At 36.2% G+C, this 22,006-nt stretch overlaps 1 protein-coding gene across 2 annotated transcripts in view; it reads left to right on the forward strand.

Annotated features, from left to right (window-relative positions):
* MAP4K3 (mitogen-activated protein kinase kinase kinase kinase 3) overlaps positions 1-22,006 on the forward strand; it is a 163,632-nt gene that overhangs the window by 47,280 nt on the left and 94,346 nt on the right. For both annotated transcript variants that reach the window (XM_012653844.1, XM_012653845.1), the window contains exon 2: positions 9,974-10,031. In XM_012653844.1, the coding sequence (XP_012509298.1) occupies positions 9,974-10,031 (58 nt within the window). The remainder of the gene's footprint in view (positions 1-9,973; positions 10,032-22,006) is intronic.

Here is a 22,006-nt window from a genome sequence, read left to right on the forward strand (position 1 = left end):
ATTTTAATCCTATACTCAACTGAGGACAGGTTTGTAATTATGGACTTCCAGGGGAGATACCTCATTCCAGCGAAGGCCTGTTTCAAACAAATTGCCTTTTATTTGCTCTTTTTTTCAATGGATGGAGCCCTCTCTCCCCACCTACCTATTCACTGAAGGATGTGACCTTTCAGGGGTATTGCTGGTTTTGTGCAGTGTCCTCCATTCCAACTTTCACCACATCTAGTAAAAATCAAAACTTAAGACTTGGAGTCTCAACATCTATTGGATGTTGGGCAGGGGGGAGGGGGGAGAGGGGAGGAGGGCATGGGTATATGCATACACAAAGAGTGCAATGCACACCACATGAGGGATGGACACATTTGAAATTCGGACTTGGGGGAGGGCAAGGGCAACATACGTAACCTAAACATCTGTACCCCCATAATATGCTGAAATAAAAAAAAATTAATTTACAAATTAAAAAGACTTAGAGTCTCTAGACTTCAAGGTTAAGCTCAGGTCATGGCATCAGCTCTTACTTACAACTCTGATTTTATTCAATAAATACATTCAACAGGGTTGGGTTTTTTTGTTTTTGTTTTTGTTTTTTTGTGTGTGTGAGCTAATTACTGTGTTCTCTTTGTTTTTGCCACCTGTGGATTTCTTGGGAGTTCAGCATTGCATTTAAAAAGAGTGTTGTATCTTGCCTTCCATTTTTAGGTATTTGTAATGGTATTTCATATCTAGTCTAACATATTTCCAAAAGCAAAACCTTGGGAGATTTTTATGCCCACTGGAGTGTGAGCACCATTGGGCTAGAGATGCTGCTACTGCTGCTTCTGTAGTGAGAAGTTGGAATTTGGTTACCTGGTGTCTTATCCTTTCCCAAACTCAATGCCACTGTTAAGTTTATCCTTATTATTGGTTACATTGACATTTGTGGTCTGCCAATTTACCATTTAAAAGTGTCATTTATGGGGAACAAGTCCATTTTGAACTCCAAAATTCAGAATTAAACTTTGAAATACAACTTACTGATATGTTGGGACCGCCTATACTCTTTTATTATTCACAAGTTATTTTCTTTGTCTATATCCGATCATTATCTGATAAGTATATTTTTTTTAATGTTAATATGATGGTCTCAATTTATTTTCTTTTTTTAGATTACGATCGTATAGTCCTAGAAATTTAGATCTTTAATTATCTGGTTTCAAAAAACAAAGAGCCATTCAAGTTAATTCAAGAAAAGAGAGGCTATTGTAAAAATACATGTGATATGGAACTGGTCAGTTGTCAGGAATTCAGGGTAGCTTGGAGATCTGTTCTCTTCTCATGATCTCTCTTACTTTTTCCTGTGTATTGATTCTGTTCTTTACTTTTTAAGATTGTCCCTTCATTGTGTCTTTTCTATTTCTTCAAAACTTCACTTCGCCAAAAGTCCCGTTTGCTATGACACCAGCACAATTTTATAGTATTGTCTCACAGCAAGTTACATTGCATGGTGGTGCTATTGCTCAGTATTTCCAGTTTCAAACTTTTAGAGCTGTGCTGTCTAATACAATTGTCATTAGCCACATGTGGCTTTAAAAATCAAAATTAAAATCATGTATAGGATCTGTATGCTAATAACTACAAAACAATGATGAAAGATATCAAGGAAAATCTAAATAAGCAGATCTTCCAGTAGTGTTCATGGATTGGAAGATTCTACATAGTAAAGATGTCAGTTCTCCCCCAGTTGATCCATATTCTTAATGTACTTCCAATAAAAATCCCAACAGTATGTTTTTAAAAAATACATAGACAAGCTGATTCTAAAATTTATATAGAAAGACAAAGGACCTAGAATAGCCAAAGCAATTTTGAAAAAGAAAAAGCTGGAGGACTGACAATACTTGATTTTTGAAGATTTACTATAAACCAACAATAATCAAGACCGTGTAGTATTGGTAAGGGATAAACACAGGATCAGTAGATCAATATAGAGATGGTTATAGAGTCCAGAAATAGACCCATGCTAATATAGCCAATTGATTTTTTGACAAAGGTGAAAGGCAATTCAATGGAGGGAGGATTATTTTATCAAAAATAGTATTGGAATAGTTAGACATATATACTTGAAAAAAAAAAAGAATCTCAACCTAAACTTTATACCTTAAGAAAAAATTAACTCAAATTTATCATAAATCTAAATGTAAAACTATAAAGCTTTTAGAAGAAAACATAGGAGAACGTCTTTGTGACCTGGAAGTAAGGCAAAAGGTCTTAGACGTGACACCGAAAGCACAATCCTTAAAAGAAAACAGCTGATAAATTGGACTTCATCAAAATTAAAACTTTTGTTCTATGTATTAGTTTGCTAGGGCTGCCATAACAAAATGCCACGGACTGGGTGGCTTTAATAATAGACACTCATTTTCTGATAGTTCTGGAGACTGGAAGTCCAAGGTTAAGGTGCCAGCAGGGTTGGTTTCTTCTGAAACTCTCTTCTTGGCTTGCAGATGGCTGCTGCCTGGGTGTGTCTTCACATGACACACCAGATGCACACTGTGTGTGTGTGCATCTCTGTTGTCCCTTCCTTGTCTTAAAAGGACATCATTCCTATTGGATTAGGGCCCACTCATATGACCACATCTAACTTTAAATTATCTCTTCAAATGTCCTTTCTCCAGTACATTCTAAGGTACTGGAATTTAGGACTTCAACATATGAATTGTGGCAGGGGACACAATTCAGTCCATAAATTCTGCAGAAGACACTCTTAAGAGAATGAAGGACGAGGTACAGACTGGGATAAAATATTTGCAAATCATATCTGACAAGGGTCTTGCATCTAGTATATATTAATATAAAGAACTCTCAAAACTCATCAGTAAGAAAATAAATATCCCAATTAAAACATGGATAAAAGACTGGAAAACACTTCATCATAGGATGGCAGATAAGTACATAAATGGGTATTGCACATCATTAGCCACTAGGGAAATGCAAACTAAAACCACCATAAGATACCATTACACACCAATTAGAATGGCTAACATAAAAAATATAATATCAACTGCTGGCAAAGATGTGGGGCAACTGGAACTCCCTCATGTGTTGCTACTGGGAATGAACAATGGTGCAGTCACTCTAGAAGGAGTAACTGTAGTTTCTTATAGAGTTAAACATACACCTATCATATGATATGATCTAATCTTACTCCTGTGTGTTTATATAACTTGTACACAAGTGTTTATAGCAGATCTGTTCGTATTTGCCAAAAACTGAAAACAACCCAGATGTCCTTGAACTGGTAAATGGATAAACTGTGGTAAATTCATACAGTGGAATGCTGTTCAGCAATGAAAAGGAATACACTAATGATACATACAACAACTTGGTAAAAGAAGAATCTCAAGTGGTTACATAATAAATGATTTAATTTATATGACATTCTCAAAAAGAAAAACTGTAGTGGCAGAGAACAAATCATTGGTTTCCAGCGCTTATGAAGGAGTTTTTGCATTGATTAAACTTTTCCGTTTCCCGATGGTGGTGGTAGTTACATAAATCTATACATGTGTTAAAACTACTAGAACTATATTAAAAAATCCATTTTATTGTGTGGTAGTTTTAAAAAATTTAAAACTCTAAATATTTTATTGCATATACATATATAATTAAACAAAATTCAGTTCTTCAGTTGCACTGGCCACATTTTAATTCGTCAGTAGGTACATGCAGTATGGGGCTAATGTACTGGACAGTGCAGATACAGAACATTTCCATCAATGCAAGAAGTTCTACTGGACAGTGCTGTTTTAGAGCAGGGATCAACAAACTTTTTCGATACAGTGCCAGATAGTAATACTTCAGGCTTTGTGAACCATATGGTCTCCATCTCAGCTACTCAAATCTGCCATGGTATTGTGAAAGCAGCCATTGACAAACGAGCATGGCTGTGTACCAACAAAACTTTATTTATAAAAATAGGCATGTTTGTTGACCTTTATTTTAGAGAATTTGATTGGCCTATTCCCTTTTTTCATGTCAGCTCAGGGTTTATTAATAGAGTAACCTTATAATTTATCCAAATTTAATAAAATTTTAATTGAGAGTGAAAAAGGCACTATTGATAATTCCGCTAGCACAATAGGCATAACCCAGGTGTGTCCTAGACAAACCAGGGAGGTATGTCACCCTGTCAGTCTTCCTGTGAATTGGTTGCCCTTGTGGTGGATACATATCTGGTTCATTCGACTGGAAAAGCAAATAAAACTATTCCTTCAGCAGTGAGTGTGGGTTATCCATTTCTCTCTGAAAGGGAATATTTGTATGGGCGGCACTGTGTGGTTTGGCTGGCCCAGTACACTCAAAATAGTCTGTGTTTTCTGTCCCCAAGCCTTTGCTCATGCTTTTCTATCCCCATCTCCCCATCCCTTTTCTATTAATGTGTTTGTTGTAATCCAGGCCATCTTTCACACCTCTGCGTAAATGGTATCACCTTCATTGAAGCCACCCCTTGTACACCCTTTCAGACTTAAAAGTTGGTAGTTGTATTTTATAAAACTCAAGTGGCACAGTGTTTAGACTGTGATGCCTGATTATGTATCAGCAGCACCTCAGTAGCTTTAAATAGAGATTCCTGGATCCCATTCTTAATCTACTGATTTAGAATTCAAAATTAGTGCCAGTATTTTGTTGTTTTGTTTTGTATTTAAACTCCTTATGTGATTTTTTATATAACCAGGCAGCTGGTTCACTATGTGGAATCTGTTAATTTAGCCTGAAATTATTCATGTAAACACTGGCTTTTAGAATTAGAAGGAACTTTAGAAATAGTCGGTTTTTACCTTCTTGTTTTTAAATTGTGGGCAGAGGGGTCAGGAAGAGGACACAAGGGAAATTACTTGCTCAGATCCCATTACTTGTTATTGGCATAGCCAGGACTAAAGTTGGCATTTCTTAACTCTCATTTCAGAGCCTTTCTTCGTATTCTCATTGAATATGCCCTTCTACTTAGTAAGGTTTGAATACCCCAGGTGTTCAGTACATAGTAGATGGTCAGTTTTTTTTTTACTAATAATGACTATCTCTAACTCACTTTATATAGTACCTAGCACATTTTTTGGCTCTTAATGATTGTTTCTTGATTATGTTGTTTAACTCCAGTCCACATTCAAGGAATTACTTTTCTGATAGTTGGAGATTACTTAGCAATTGGCATGAAATCATCTCAGAAAAATTCTGTCCAAATCTAGTTCTAATCTGAATGGCCCCTGAAAGGCTCACTGAGCCAAACTGAATTCTGGAACAGCTTTGAAACTTTGTATTTTCTAAGAGCCCCTCTAAACAGATCAGTTCCAGACCTGCAGGGTTTTCCTCACCAGGCCTACTGCCATTTCAGAAAGGTTACCCAGAATCTCTGAGAGTCTGTGTGGGATGCCTAAACCAGAATAAGTTGTGGGACTAGGGTTAGCAAAAGGCTTATGGGAACTCATGATAGCCTAAGCTGAGCTTCAAAGGATGTCTGTTAGGCAGAGGAGGGAGTTGGGGCAAAGGTGTGTTTAGCATTGGGGAATGGCAGGTTGTTTGGTTTGGCTAGAGCATAAAGTACAAGTTAGGGAGTGACTAGAAAGATAAATGGGGCGGGGGCAGATAGTAAAGGGTTTTATAGGTAAATTGCTGTATTTCACAATTTCACATCCACATGCAAAAGAATGGAATTGGAGCCCTACCTGACATCATATAAAAATTCACTCAAAGTGGATTATAGACCTAAACACAAGAGCTAAAACTATAAAACTCCTAGGAAAAAAGTCATAGGAAAAAATCTTTTGTGATCTTGGTTTAGACAATGGTTTCTTAGCTACAACACTAAAAGCACAAGCAACAAAAAACTGATGAGTTGGACTTCATCAAAATTAACTGCTGTGCTTCAGAGGATACCATAAGAAAATGAAAAGACAACCCACAGAATGGGAGAAAATATTTGCAGGTCATGTAACTGATAAGGGATTTATATCTAGAATATATGTAAAGAACTCTTAAAATTTAACAATGAAAAAACAAGTAAAAATAGGCAAAGAATTGAATAGATATTTCTCTAAAGAAGATATTCAAATGGCTGATAAGTGTGTGAAAAGTTGCTCAACATCATTGGTCATTAGTGAAATGCAAATCAAACCACAATGAGATACCACTTCATAGCCACAAGGATGGCTAAAATAAAAAAGACAGTAACAGATACTGGCAAGGATTTGGAGAAATTGGAACCCTCATACATTGCTGGTGATGATGTGAAATGGTGCAGCTACTTTAAAAAACAGTTTTGACAGTTCTTCAAAAGTTTAACATAGAGCTACTGTGTGACCCAGCAGTTCCATACTCTTAGGTATATATGTCCAAGAAATTGAAAACATAGGTCCACACAAAAATCTCTACAGTTATGTTTTCAGCAGCATTATTCACAATAGCCAAAAAGTGGAAACAACCCAAATATCTTTTGACTAATGAATGGGTTAACAAAATACGGTTATTTCCATACAATGGAATGCTATTTGGCAATAACATATGGATGAATATCTGACATGGATGAGTCAGAAAACATTATGCTAAGTGAAAGAAACCAGTCACAAAGGATGACTTATTGTTTGATCCCATTTACATGAGATATCCACAATAGTCAAATCCATAGAGATGGAAAGTAAATTATTAATAGTAAGTTGCCAAGGACTGAGAAGAGTAGGAATAGAGAGTGACTGCTAATGGGTCTGGGATTTCTTTTTGGGGTGATGAAAATGTTCTAAAATTAGATAGTAGTGATGGTCATATAATTCCGAATGTACTAAGAACCACTGAATTGCACACAGTAAAACGGTGAACTTTATGTTATGTGAATTCTATCCTAACAAAGCTGTTATAAAAAAAGCTATATTTAGTGAAAAATTTAAGTACTCTGACAAGGAATTTGGATTTTTTTGTCTTTAAAGCAATAGTGTGTACTCCTGAAGAATTTTAAACTCTAGAACCATGCTATGGGAACATAACTTTGGGATATTGTGAAGAATAGTAGGTCAGTGAGGTGGCAGAAGATGAGGTCTAGATGCTTAGAGTATTTATCCTTTGTTTTTTGCCCTTTAACAAGTGTGAAAATTTTAGATTACTAATTCTGAATTCAAAATTTTTAACTGTATACATGGTAATATTTTATAATTTCTATCTTGCTCTCATGGTTAAAAAATAAACTGCTCAAGGCGATTGAAAAAAGAATAGCAGTTGCAGAATGTTAGAGATAATATTGATTTTTAAATTTACCTTTGTGTATAACCTTGACCATTGTCAATGTAGAAACAGCAAAATATGATTTATTTTAGCCAGAAGACTAAGATTTTTTTTTTGAGACAGAGTCTCACTGTGTTGCCCCGGCTAGAGTGCCGTGGCGTCAGCCTAGCTCATAGCAACCTCAAACTCCTGGGCTCAAGCGATCCTTCTGCCTCAGCCTCCCGAGTAGCTGGGACTACAGGCATGCGCCACCATGCCCGGCTAATTTTTTCTATATGTTTTTAGTTGTCCGACTAATTTCTTTCTATTTTTAGTAGAGACGGGGTCTCGCTCTTGCTCAGGCTGGTTTCGAACTCCTGAGCTCAAACAATCCGCCCGCCTCGGCCTCTCAGAGAGCTAGGATTACAGGCGTGAGCCACCACGCCCGGCCAAGAAGACCAAGATTTTTAATGAATCAGAATGCTTTAATAAACATGGATTCTGGTGAGGAAAGGCTCAGATATTGAAGTTTCCTGAGGGCTTTTTGTTATCTTTTCCCCTTTTTGTGAAATATCTTAATACTGCCAAATAAGCTACATACTGGAAAAATATTTCAGACAGCATAGTAGGCACAAAGAGCAGTAATCATTTTAGCTGTCTGGTTTTTTATTGACCCTAAAGAACTGTAATGTAAAAACTGTTATCTTTTAGGAAAGTCGGGACTAATTTACCTTTTGAAATATTGTATTCATAAGTCAAACCTCGTGGTAAATATTGACCTTGGTAAACTACCTATCAGTAGTTACTGTCGTGATTTTTCTATTAAATATATGTTGGTGTTAACTATTAATGAATCTATTTTTAGAAGAGTGTGTTCAGCAACCATTTTGGACAGACACTCTGTGTAACTTGTATTGTCAGTTGAGAGTGTGCCCTCCTGTGGTCACTGGGAACAAAATTTCAGCTATAAATAATCATTTAGCTTTCTGAGTTCACATTTCTCTGCTGTTCAATAATAGAATCACCCATATTCTGAATTTCTTTTCAATAAACAACAACAAAAAAAAAACTATGGCATGATTTTAAAATGTTGAGAATTGGAGAAAGTAGCATCTTACTTGGAGGAGATGCTAAAAAAGATGAGGCTTGAAGGACAGAGTATAAAGGAAAAGCCTAACAGAGAAAAGATATCAAAGTGTGAGAAGAGGCAAGTAATGTGATAGTGTTTAAGAAACATTATGACTAAAGTTGGTGTGATATACCTGAATATTTTTCAGGTATTCCCTGCCCCCCTTTACAGAATGCTCCCAGGAATGGTATTCTGGTTTTATTTCTGTTTCATCATGTATATATCTTTTCATCCTAGGAAAAGGAATAAGTATTTATCCAGTACCATCTGTTTTGAAATATCTGTTTAATGAAAATTAAGTTTAATTTGAAATAAGTGTTCAGATCTGTTTTGTGCCACCTCTTCTAAGTGGGCATCAGAAGTGTTTATTGGTTATGAGGATTTTTTTGGAAGGACCAATTTTTAAATGAATTTTCCCTGTAAAATTTTTAAATTTTTTCCTTAATTTGTATGAGATCTTTTCATACCTTTGTTCTTCTTTGAATTAAATGGTTAAATTTGTATTTTCAACAATGGCTGTGTCTCATATCTACCTTCTTAGATCCTTTGCCAATATTTTTAATGCCGTAGTATTCTTAGAAGGATTCCACTATGAATAGTGTTATCACCTTTTGCCAAGTGATTCACTGATCTTCACCAATCTGTTAATAAGGGAGTGTTGCAACAAGGAATAATCCTGGTCACATGAATGGATTTTTCTGTGGTTAGGAAATTGCATATATTCTTCATTGGTTGATACAAAAATTAATTTAAGTTTCAGTTAACAGTTTAAAATAATCATTTTGAAAGTTCAGATCCAATTATACAGGCTTTTAAATTGATAAAGGGTTACTGCCATTTTTATACAGTTTCTGCTTATTTATACATGATTACACAGTTGTAAATACCAGCAATGTAATATTATGAATTTATTTTAAAAAGTGACTTTTATTTTTAATATGTGGCTTACAAAAATATATTTGTTTTGTATTGAACTACATTTATTGACTGTACCATCAAGTGTGTTTAAAAGGATGCAAAGGAGCTGTTTTCATAATTAAATATGTAATTGCATTAGCCTTTCATGTTCTCAAACTTTCATATGAAAAAATTTAAGGCCAGTTAATCTGTTCACCTAGCCTTTGAATGAATAGCAATACAGTGTAATGCTTCAGGACTCAATCTCTGTAGTCAGACTATCTGGGTTTGAATCCAAGCACTGTCTCTTAACTGGTTATATGATCTTGGTAATTTCTTTAGCTTCTCTGTGCTTCAGTTTCCTCATTTGCAACATGGGAATAATATCAGTACCTGTACCTCATAAGACCTTGTAAGATTGCTGTGAGGATTAAACGAGTTAATTAAAAACACTCAAAATAGTGCCTGGCACATACATACTAAGGTTTGTATGTAAATTAGCTGGGGTTTTTTTATAGCCAATATTAAATTTACACTTGAATTAATGTTGAAATGTATTATGAAGAATATACTATTGTTTTGTAAATGTAAGTCACTTTTACATTTCTTGCTTTAAAAACATTTTTGTAAAATTGAAATAGTAAGCTAAAATGTAATTTTATACAGCTTTTTGTGAAAACTTTCTTCACAATAATCTTTTTTTTCTTCTTTCTTTAGGCACGGAATGTTAACACTGGTGAATTAGCAGCAATTAAAGTAATAAAATTGGAACCAGGTAAATTATTTGAAATTTGATGTTTCTTATTGCTAGAAAGCCATTGGATATCTTAAGGCTTATTTTAATGATGTTTGGTCAGCATGCTCTTGTTTTTCCCAGCATCTGGGATAAATAGAGCTGGTCTCTTTCCTCCTCTTCTTTGAGTCCTACATGCACCTTGCTCAGTTCTTGCCTGAAAAATAACTGATAATTGGGGGAGGGACTGGAAGTCCCGAAGAGACTTTTTTTTTCTGAACTCAGTTGAACTAACTTGTGACAAGCTGATAGTGGTATATTTCCAGGTTCACATTGTCCGGTGGTGAGGAGGGCAGTGTGATGCAGTGGAAGGAACAGAACTGAGATTTGGGAGGTTCAGTTCTTGGTCTCCCACTGCCTTGCTCTGTGAACTTAGGCAAGTAGCTTCCTGTCTCTGGGTCTCAGTTTTCTCGGTAGACCTGGCTCTCACATTCTGTGTGGTTAATATCTTAACAGTTACCTTCCAACTTGAGCAGCTTATTGTAAAACCCCTTAAGACTACTCCATATTTTTTGTCTGCTTCATCTATATTCTGTCCTTGAATTCCCTTACCTCCCTCAAAACCCACATCTTTCTGAGCTAACTACTCGTTTATCCTGTCTTAGAAACCCCTTCCCACTCTTTCTCCTTCCCACTGTAAGCAAGTATGTAATTGCGCCAGTGTCTAGATTGAGTTCCACAGCAATTGTAGTGCCTTTCTGATGACTTCTTCCATCACAAACTGATAACAAGAGTTTATTGGTAAAATAGGTTTTAGCTCCAGTATGAACAGAAATCCATTCAGAGATTTTTCAAGGATGAGCAAACTTTTTCTGTAAAAAAATAAAGGCCAGGTAGTAAATATTTTAGGCTTGGTGGACCATATGTGGCCTCAGTATACAGTTTGCCCTCTTTCCCTATAGTTTGCCCACCCCCGATTTAGATTATCAGTAGACTTTTTAGAAGTGCTGCTAAGACGAAATATTAAGGATGTGCTGATTGATCAAACCACACTGAAATATAATGAATAAAGAAGACTTTTCCAGGTATATATATTTACAGATTTATATAGTCTAATTACATTCTAACATCACCAGCCAAGGTTTTTTCTTTTCTCTAAGTCTTCTACTTTTCAATTTGTGGGAAATTTAAGAGGGATATTTGAAATTATCAAAACCTTAGCTACAAAAAGAAAGATTTGGCATTTAATGCAGGGCTTTTATTTTTAACTATCAAGAAGTGACTATGTTACTTGATGAAATGATTCTAAACCCCATAGTATTTTGTACCTTCTCTCAAATCAGCTAAGTACCTTCTCTTCCAGGAAGGCTTCCCTGACCCCTGGTCTGATTAGGATGACTGCTCTGTAGAAATAGCTCTGTTATAGCATTAACCACAGCTATATTGTCGTGCTAGACTTACCTTTCTTTGTTTTCAGGTTTTAATAAAAATTTGTGGCCCCAGCACTGAGATTAGAGCCTGGGACATAGAACTCATTTAGTGCGTCTTAAAATATTCCTTCAAAAATTTGGAACTTGAAAAGTCTTATAGTTCATCAAGTCAGCTGTTTTCTGATACATGAAGTTTGAGTTGTTACCCTGTCAGTCTTGAACACTGCTGTGTATATCATGATCAATGTATTAAAAGTAGAATTTACAACTAAATAAGAGGAAGAAAATAAAAATCATTCATATTTTATCACCTAGACATAACAAGGATCATTATCATATAATATATTAAATCATATATTAATCATATATTAAATCATATATTAAATATATACTTAAATATAGTTAACGTTGGATTTCCTACTTAATATTTTCATAGAAGCCACCTGAATTTTTATATTTAATTTCTTTGTTTTAATTTGCTTATACCTTGGGAGAAACATTTACTTGTTGGTGAGCCTTATCCAATGTTTAAGAGCACAAACTCTAAAGGCTGTCTTATTTTGATTCTAGTCCTGGCTTGACCACATTACTTAAGCTTTCTGGATCTGAGTTTCCTCATTTCTAAAATGGGTGTAATAATAGTAGCTTAAGGTATAGAGTACATGAGCTAATATATCTAAAGTACTTAAAATAGTGCCTAGCATAGAATATACTGTAGTACTTACTGTAGTAAGTAGCTGTAATTACTACTACCACTACTACAATTATCAAGATAGGATCAACCTTGTTTTCATCTGTACCAGCTACCCATTTTCCCACCACCAGTTATTTTGAATCGGATCTCCCAAATTATATCATTTCAGCCCTTAATATTTCTGTATGTATGCCTAAAGGATACGAGCTCAAAATATAACCACAAACAGAAACCCTCATATGCTACTGGTGGGAACGTAAAATGGTGTGACCACTTTAGAAAAATTTATCTTTAAAATGTTAAAGATAATGCATCTCTGACAGACCTGGAGCAGTACCGTCTGCTGCTAAGGTTTCCACTATAGATGCAAGAAAAATGACCTAGCGCTTTCTGTCTGCCTGATTGTGGAGCCGAGATTGAATAGAGGAATACAAGCAAAAAAAAAAAAAATGTTAAAGATAAATTTGTCATAATGATCCAGCAGTTCCACTCTTGTGTATCTACCCACACAGAAATGTTCATAGTAACATTATAGATAATATCCCCAAATTGGAAACAACCTACCTGCCCATCAACTGGTGAATGAATAGAGAAAATATGTTATGTCCATACAATGGAATACTATTCAGCATAAAAAGAAATTGCTGATTCATGCTATCACATAGGTGAACTTTAAGAATGTGTTAAGTGGGACGGGCACAGTGGCTCAGGCCTGTAATCCTAGCACTCTGGGAGGCCAAGGCAGGAGGATTGCTTGAACTCACGAGTTTAAGACCAGTCTGAGCAAGAGCAAGACCCCATCTCTACTAACAATAGAAAAATTAGCCGGGCATGGTGGCACGTGCCTGTAGTCCCAGCTACCCAGGAGACTTAGGCAGGAGGATCGCTTGAGCCCAGGAGTTTGAGGTTGCTATGAGCTAGGCTGATGCCACAGCACTCTAGCCCAGGCAACAGAGTGAGACTCTGTCTCAAAAAAAAAAAAAGAAGGAAATGTGCTAAGTGAAAGGAGCTAGACACAAAAAACGGTATATTCTGTGATTCCATTTATGTGAAATGTTCAGAAAAGGAAAATCTATAAAGTCAGTTAATTTGGTGAGTTTAGGGCAGAGGGGTAGACTTACAATTAATGGACATGAGGGCTCTTCTGGGGATAATGTAAATATTCTGAAACTGATTTTTAGTGTTGGTTGTACAACTTGATATTGTATTTACTAAAATTTTACTATAAAATTTTACTATAAAATTTTACAATATTTACTAAAAACATTGAATTTTGGCCGGGCGCAGTGGCTCACGCCTGTAATCCTAGCACTCTGGGAGGCCAAGGCGGGTGGTTTGTTTGAGCTCAGGAGTTCGAGACCAGCCTGAGCAAGAGCAAGACCCCGTCACTACTAAAAAAATTATCTGGACAGCTAAAACTATGTAGAAAAAATTAGCCGGGCATGGTGGCACATGCCTGTAGTCCCAGCTAGTCGGGAGGCTGAGGCGGTAGGATCGCTTGAGCCCAGGAGTTTGAGGTTGCTGTGAGCTAGGCTAACACCATGGCACTCACTCTAGCCAGGGCAACAGAGTGAGACTCTGTCTCAAAAAAAAAAAAAAAAAACATTGAATTTTATACTTGAAATGGTTGAACCTACATGATTTTAAAATATGCCTTAATAAAATTCTAAAAAAGCCCCCACAATACCATTGGCAATATTAATTATAGTTTCTTATTAATAAATAAAAAACCATACATTGCAAATAGTTATATGTCTCAAATTTCTTTTATATCTATAGGCTCCTCCTTCTTTTCTTTTTTCCTTTTGATTTTTTGTTGAAGTAACTGATCATGTGTCCTGTAGAATTTCCTCTCAGTCCGGATTTTCCTGATTGCCTTCCTGTAGCATCATTTAGTATGCTCTTTTGTGAATTGATAGTTAGCTCTATAGGATTGAGTAGATTCAGGTTTGATTTGGAGTGTTAGGGAGGGGACTACATCATGAGTGATGTTATACTCACATTTTTCTAAGAAGACTAGGCGAGGACTCCATTATGGATAGTCTGAAGACTGTGTTAAAGAGGTTAGATTGTATTTGAAGCACAGTGGAAAGCTTTTGGAGGCTTTTTGGCTTGAGCAAGTGAGTGGTACTATAGGTCCTGTTTACTGAAACGGGGAAAACTTGAAGGACAGTGGGATCAGTTGTCCTGTTTTACAGTGTATGTTTTGCTTGTCCATTAGATATCCAGTTGGAGATGTTGAATAGGCAGTTTGACATGTGCTCTGGATCTCTGGGAGAAGTTAAGGTGGAGATGCAAACTTGAAGGTCATCAGCCTATGAATGGTATTTGAAGCTATGGAAGGGGATGAGATCACTTGGGAAGAAAGTGTAAAAAGAGAAGAACAAGAGGGCTGAGGTTAGAACCGTGGGTGATTCCAGTATTTAGAGGTCTGCTAGAGGAGGAGAACCCAGCAAAGAGAACTTGAGAACAAGTAACCAGTTACGACTTGGTAGGAGACATTATTTGCTGAGTATTTTGTCATGGAAGCCCATAGAAGTGTTTCAGGAAGGTGGGAAATGAACTGTGTCAGATGATGCTGAGAGGTGTGTAGGAAAATGAGGAGTGAGAATTGAACACCAACTTTGCTTACTTTGATAAGATCACAGGTCAGTGGACTGGTGGAGCTACTTAATAAGGAGAGAATGGAAGGAAAGGAAGTAGAGATAGTAAAAAAGATTCTCCTCTCAAAGCATTTTGTTGAAAAGAGTAGTAGAGAAATGGATATTAACTGGAGATGGAACTTTGGTTTATGGAGGATTTTTCTAGGATACATGATGCTAAGTTGTGTTTTGTGCCAGTGGGAATGAACCAGTAGAGGAGAAATTGCTGTTGCAAAAGATAATGCAGATAAGTCTTGGAGAGTGGGAATTCTCATTTTTTTAGAATAAATGTAGTAGGATTGTCTGGAATTGGTAAGGGTTTATTTAAAATTCAAAGCCGTAAATTTGAAGTGAGTGCAGATGTGGGGAAATTGGATAGCTGAGGATTATTACTGTTACAGTTTTGCTTGGCAAGTATGATAGAGGGAGAGGGGTCTTGGGATTTAAGGGTATGTCTTAGTCTGTGCTGCTATAACAGAAAACCTCAGACTGGGTAAGTTTATAAAGAACAGAAACTTATTTTCTTACAGTTTTGGAGGCTTGGAAATCCAAGATCAAGGTGCTGGCATTTGGTGAGGGCCTTCTTGTGGCATCCTCCAGAGGGGAGGAACACTGTCCTCACATGGTAGAAGATGGAAGGGCAAAGAGACAAGAGGGAGCCTGAACTTGCCTTTTTATAATGACATTAATTCTACCCATGAGAACAGAGCCCTCATGGCCTCATCACTTCTTAAAGGTCCTACCCTTAATACTGTTATAATGGCAATTAAATTTCAGCATGTGGTTTGTGAGGACAAACATTCAAACCACAGCATGGTGTTTGTAAAGGAGTAGTTACAGTTCTGGTCCGTGGAATCTGGGTTGAGTAAGAAGGAAAGTAAAGACAGGAAGGTGGTGTGGAGAGTAAAAAACGATAAGGCCAATGAAATCAATCCCGTGAGATAGGAAAATTGTGGGAATGGGAAAATTAGAGTGGGTTAGCTGGAAAGATTAGAGGTGATCATTTGAATTGGATATTTGAAATAGAGATCTTAAAGGTGGTGTATTTATGAAGGATGACAAGATTTAAGGTATGCTCGTGTGAGTGGGGTATGGCTGAAGTAGAGATTGTTGTAGCTAAGCAGGTCAAGTACCCATGAGGCCTGGGTGTTTTGATGGATCATTTATGAGAATGTTGAGGTCAGCAAGAATGATGAGCAAAGTAGTAATGGAGCAGAGAATGAGCCAGCTGCTGTAGTATCAATATGTATGGGGAAATAGCTAAGAATTCCAGAAATATAGCAACAAGGGGGGATAAGAGGTGGATACACTGTGATGGTAAGCACTTCAAGACAGGCTGGGTTTTTGGAGGAGAAAGAAGGGAGAGGTATTTGAAAACAGCAGTGAGTATGGAGGATATCTACCCCATCTCACTGGTATTGGTGCTATTGACATTTTAGCCCACTGGATAACCAATCCATGTTCAAATGCTTTTTATGAAGAAGAAACCTTGGGATTTACAGTTTTAATGAAATGTGCATAAAATGTACATTGTCTGATCACATCTTTTTTTGGTTGCCCAATAAGATTTTAAAGTAAGTTTCTTTACTACCTCGTCTTTCACATTGCAGAGTTTTGGGTTATGTTTTGTTTTTCTGTTATGTTGGAGAATGTCAAAGTCTAATGATGCTGGAACTGAAAGTGTCTGTGTTTGGGGGGAATGTGGTCAGAGATGGGAGTAGCTAGTAAAGGATGGAAGCTAGAAAGATACGTAGGGCCAAAATGTGTACCATGACACCTATTCCATGTCAAAACGTCCAGGGCTATGAGTCATGAAGGTTATGGGGAGAAGACTAATATTTAGCTTATGTTTTAAAAGATTGCTGGTAGTTACATGGCAAGTATTTTGCATGTAAGTTAATACTCGGAATAGGGAGACCAATTAAGAGACATGTTAAGAATGGTATCAGGGTTCAGCTTAATTGCTATAACAAAGAAATCCAAAACTGAAGCAACCTAATTAAGATAGAAATTTATTTCTCTCTTATATAACAGTTCTGAGGTGAGCCCAGGTTGGCAGTTCAGTTCCATTCCATAAGGTCCTTCAGGGATGCACGTTTCTCCTTACTGTTCCATCACCCAGTAGAGAACTCATTCATCTGCATATGTGAGGCTAGCGCACTGGTGTGCCCATCTTTAGCTTGTAGGAACAGAGACAGGTATTTTAAGGCAAACAACTTTCTCTCTTAAGGAAATGAGATTGGAGGTCACACACCAGTTCTGCTCATTTTCCATTGCTGAAAACTAACTTACATGGCCACACAAGTGCAAGAGATGCTGGGAAATTTGATCTCTAGGTAGATAGCTATGTGATCAAGAAAGAGGGAAGAATGGCTATTTGGGACACCAGTAGTCTGCTCCAATAGGCAATTTGAAGGTTGTTATGAGAATCTGAACCCCAACGGTAGTTATAGTGGGGCTGGAATTGAGAGAGATTTAGGAGGTAGAATGAAGAGAGAGAGTATTTCCATTTGAGACATGTCGATTATGAGGTGTCTAGAGATTGTATAGATATATAAAAATGTCCATTTGATGTACAGATCTGGAGCTCAGGAGAGAGGTCTTGGCTGGAGGCATGGATTTGGAAATCATTGTTTGGTAGTTGTAATCAGAGTTTTAGGAAGGAAGAAAGGGTCACTAGTATCAAATGCTGCTGAAATGTCAGGTAGAATGAGAATTTGTAAGGCCTTTGAGTTGGGATTCAGAATGGTATGGACCTTTGCAAGAGTAACTTCAGCAGCAGAGTCATGGGTTGAAAAATAGATTGTAGTGGGTTAATGAATGAATGGAAATAAGGAAAAGGAGAGAAAGCTCAGGCTGTTCTTTGAAAAAATTTGCCTGTGAAAAGCGATAGGGGAACTGGTTTAGTATAAGGGAAGCAAGGTTAAGGGAAAGTTTTTATATTGAAGTTAAGTTAGAGCGTGTTTGTAGGCTGAAAGAAAGAAGTCTGTGTTGATGGAGAGAATAAAGGCACCAAAGAGAATATGAATGATGGAGCAAGGATCTGAAAGGGCTTAAAAGGGGTTAGGATTAGGAGATACCTCTTTTGAAAAGGAGGAGAGTACCTATTTGGGAGTCATATGTTTGAAAGGGCCAAGGGTGGGCACAAATATAGATTAGCTTTAAAGTAGAGGAGAGAGGAGTAAAAGAAGATTTTAACCATAAGGCCTCCATTTTCTCAGATGGAGGTGGTTAGGCCCTTAGCTGAGAGTAAGGCAGGGCTAGGTAGGTAGGATGTCTGAAGAATAATGGAAATGACATTCTGTTGTTGTCTTAAGAGCCACTGCAGGGAATAGAAGAAGAAACTGACTAGTTACCAGTGATAGAATTATTGTACAGTGCTGTCTATCTAATTGAAGTTAGAAGTCAATCATTTTTTATTATACCCATTAACATAGCTATGTTTCTATTCAAGAACAGTCATTAGAACATTGCCTTAAACCAATATATCATCTGTTTTAACCTATTAAAAGATCTTTTCTGTAGAAATTAGAGTTATAGGAAAATTAGTTGTTAAGGGAATCAGACAAGGCACTACTTGAAGGTAGGTACACCTGTCTCTATTTTAAAAACTGCTTATTAAGGAATTTCCTGTCCTGTTGTCAGTTTTTACCTCATATATTTTGGGGCTTTGTTGTTAAGTGAAAGTATTGTTTTCTACTCTTTTCTGACAATAATGTACAGAATTTACAGTGTGGGCTAATATTTTATTGTGAAGACCTCTGGAACTAAAATGTTATTTATAACATATCAAGAAAATGTAAACTTTGTTAGAAGCAATAGTCTTAAAAGGAATCTGTACTTTTCTTTTATAATGGCATGTTGAAGGGAGACACAGATAATTCAATAATAATAGTTGGAAACTTTAATACCTCACTTTTAATAATTGATAGAACTAGGCAGAATATCAACAAGGAAATAGAAATAACTATAAACTAACTAGACCTAACACATCTATAGAATATTCCACCAACAGTAGCAGATACATATTCTTCTCAGGAACTATGTTTTGTAGTTTTCAGTGCACAAGTCTTGCATTTTTTGGATAAATTTATACCTCACTATTTCGTTCTTTTTGATACTATTAAAATTAGAATTATTTTTGTAACTTTATTTTCGCAATATTTATTGCTCATGTATATAGAAATGCAGTTGGTTTTTGTATATTATATCATGCAGTCTTGCTGAACTTGTTTATTAGTTCAAGTAGTTTTTTAGTAGATTCCTTAGGATTTACTACATACAGGAACATATCATCTGCAAATAGTTTTACTTTTTCCTTTCCAATCTGGATGCCTTTTTTTCTCAAAAGAAATGCAAGATTTGTACACTGAAAACTACAAAACATTGTTGAAAGAAATGAAAAAGGATTTAAATAAGTGGAAAGACATCTTGTATTCATGGATTGGAAGACTTAATGTTGTTAAGTTGGCAATACTCCCAAAATTGATCTACAGATTCAATCCAATTTCTATCACAATCCCAGCATGCTCTTTTGCAGAAATTGACAAGCTGATGCTGAAATTCTTGTGGAAATTCAAGAGGCCCAGAATAGCCAAAACAGTCTTGAAAAAGAAGAACAAATTTGGAGGGCTTACACTGCCTCATTTCAAAAGTTACTACAAAGCTGCAGTAATCAAGACATTGTGGTACTGGCAGAAAGATAGACATACAGATTAATGGACTAGAATTGAGAACCCAGAACTTAACCCTTACCTTTATGGTCAGTTGATTTTTGAGAAGGGTGCCAAAATAAGACAATGAGGTAAAAATAGTTTTTTTAATAAGTGGTACTGGGACAACTGGATATCCACATGCAAAAGAATGAAATTGAATCCCTACCTTACACCACACACAGAAATTTATTCAAAATGGATTATACTTCTACATGTAAGAGCTAAAACTATAAAACTCTTGTAAGAAAACAGGAATAAATCTTTGCAACCTTGGAATAGGCAGTGCTTTCTTACATAAGACATGAAAAACATAAGTGACCAAAGAAAAACTAGATGAATTGAATTACATCAAAACTCAGAACTTTTGTGCTAGAAAATAATATCAACAAAGTGAAAAGGCAACGTACACAATGAGAGAACTATTAATAGTAAATGAAAATTCTTTGGTAGTAGAGATATTACTTAACAAGCTAAGTGATTTTTATGCGCATCATGTGAGTAAATCAACTTCATTAGGGTAAGATATAAATATTTCTTCACAACCAGTATATATGCCTGAATTGGACATCTTTGGAGAAATTGATGCATGATAAACAAACCAAAAGATAAACCCAGCAGGTAAACTCCTTTGTGAACAGTATGTTCTTCACACTCTGACATAAAACAGAATAGGAATCTTAGGTCACAGGAATCTCAAGTGACTAACTAAGAAAGTAAAAATCTGCCTGGCTGTTTATCAGGTGCAATAGCAGATACAGATAAAGCCTCAAACTTAACAGGAAACTGTTTCTCCCAAGAATGGTGAAGCTGTAAAGTGTTATAACAAATCCTTTGAGTGACTCTGGGTTGTTTACTCACAGAGAAATTTTGTTCTTCAAAACCATAGACTGTCAGAAACTTGGCTGTGTGTAATTATACAGGTTGAGTATGCCTTATCTGAAATGCTTGGGACAAGAAGTGTGCTGGATTTTGGATTTTTTTAGATTTTGGAATATTTGCATCATAATGGTTGAGCATCCCTCACTTGAAAATTCAAAATCCAGAATGCACCAGTGAACATTTCCTTTGAGCGTCATGTCAGCACTCAGAAAGTTTTGGACTTTGAAGCATTTTGTGTTTCAGATTTTCAGATTAGGGATACTCAACCTGTTTCAGCAAGAATAAAACATTCCACTTTTTCCTGGAGAATCTAAATCATTTTGATGAAAAGAAGCAATCTTGATTTATTGCTCCAGTGCTGAGCTTCAGGTAAGGGGCACAGCATTCGTATCCATCTTAACTTTCTGGTTTACAGGGAAACAGGACCTTGGATTTGCTTTACAGTCCAGGCCTGAAGTAGGCCCCTTTACGCACAGCGTTGCTTTGCTCTAAGCCTATCAGAGCACTGCTTCATTTAAATTTCACCTCAATTCCACTCTTCCCCAAAATCTTACAATAACTATATCTTTTCCTTTGTTAGGTGAAATGGTCTAAGATTCCTCTGATATGTAGTTTTCCTTTTTGTAGTGTATAAGTAAACCTGATTTTGTCAGATTACAGGTTTGTTCCCGTGGTCTTAAGATCACTGCCAACCCTTGAGACCCATTTTGAAAAAAAATTAAAAATGGATCAAGAGGGAAGAGCTTACGGCAGAGCTTGATAATGAAATAGAACTCACACATGTGTACTTCGGAGCTTTGCTTTGAAGTTCCGATAAGGTGTTATGACTTTCTTATGGGTCTCTTGAATCTTTTTTCTTTTTGTGGTTTAAAGTCAGAATTTTAAAGTTACTTATAATCACTCATTTGTAGTATTGTTTATAGCGCTAGTTATTAAAATAGGATGTAAATGCAGACAGAGAAGAGTAATTAATTAGGTAATAACTCATAGGAGAAACTCTTCTAAATGGGGAAACTCATTCCTTTTCCAACACAATGAAAAATACTAAGATTGATAAGTAGAGAAATTCATAGTGAGGAAATAAGGCATTAATTATGCTTTGTTTCCATGAGAACAACACATATAAAATTGTAGAGCCAAATTTTAAAAGTATGAAAAGGTACCAGTAAGACCCCATTCCATTATTCTTTTGTGGATCTCTAAAATTACATTTTATGAATCTTTTTTCCTGTCAGATTTTGGATATTAGTTTTTTCTGTCTCAAGAGGTACGAGAGGCGTTTTCTTCCTCTTTATCTTTCATCATAGAGCGGCAGGACATTAGGGAAATGATTTGCCTGGCAGCTTTTCCTGTCTCCCTCGAGTGCTTCAGTAGATCCCTCACCACCACTTGTTTATTCAGCGCTGCTCTGTGTGTGTTGCTTTCGTGAATAGAGTTGTTACATCACTTACAATAATTATTCTTAAAAAGTTAATCATGTGCCTATAAAAAAAATTTTTTTAAATTAATCATGGATTGCTTAGCCACTCTTTGATATATTAGAACCGTATTATGGGCTTGAGGCTGACTGTACTGGACAGATTAGATATTTATACGTTGAAAGATAATGCTCCAAAATAAAAATACAAATGACAAAGGACTTTTTATTTTGTTAATC

Source organism: Propithecus coquereli, unplaced genomic scaffold (genome assembly GCF_000956105.1).
Source record: "Propithecus coquereli isolate 6110/MARCELLA unplaced genomic scaffold, Pcoq_1.0 Scaffold43, whole genome shotgun sequence".
Lineage (NCBI taxonomy): Eukaryota > Metazoa > Chordata > Mammalia > Primates > Indriidae > Propithecus > Propithecus coquereli.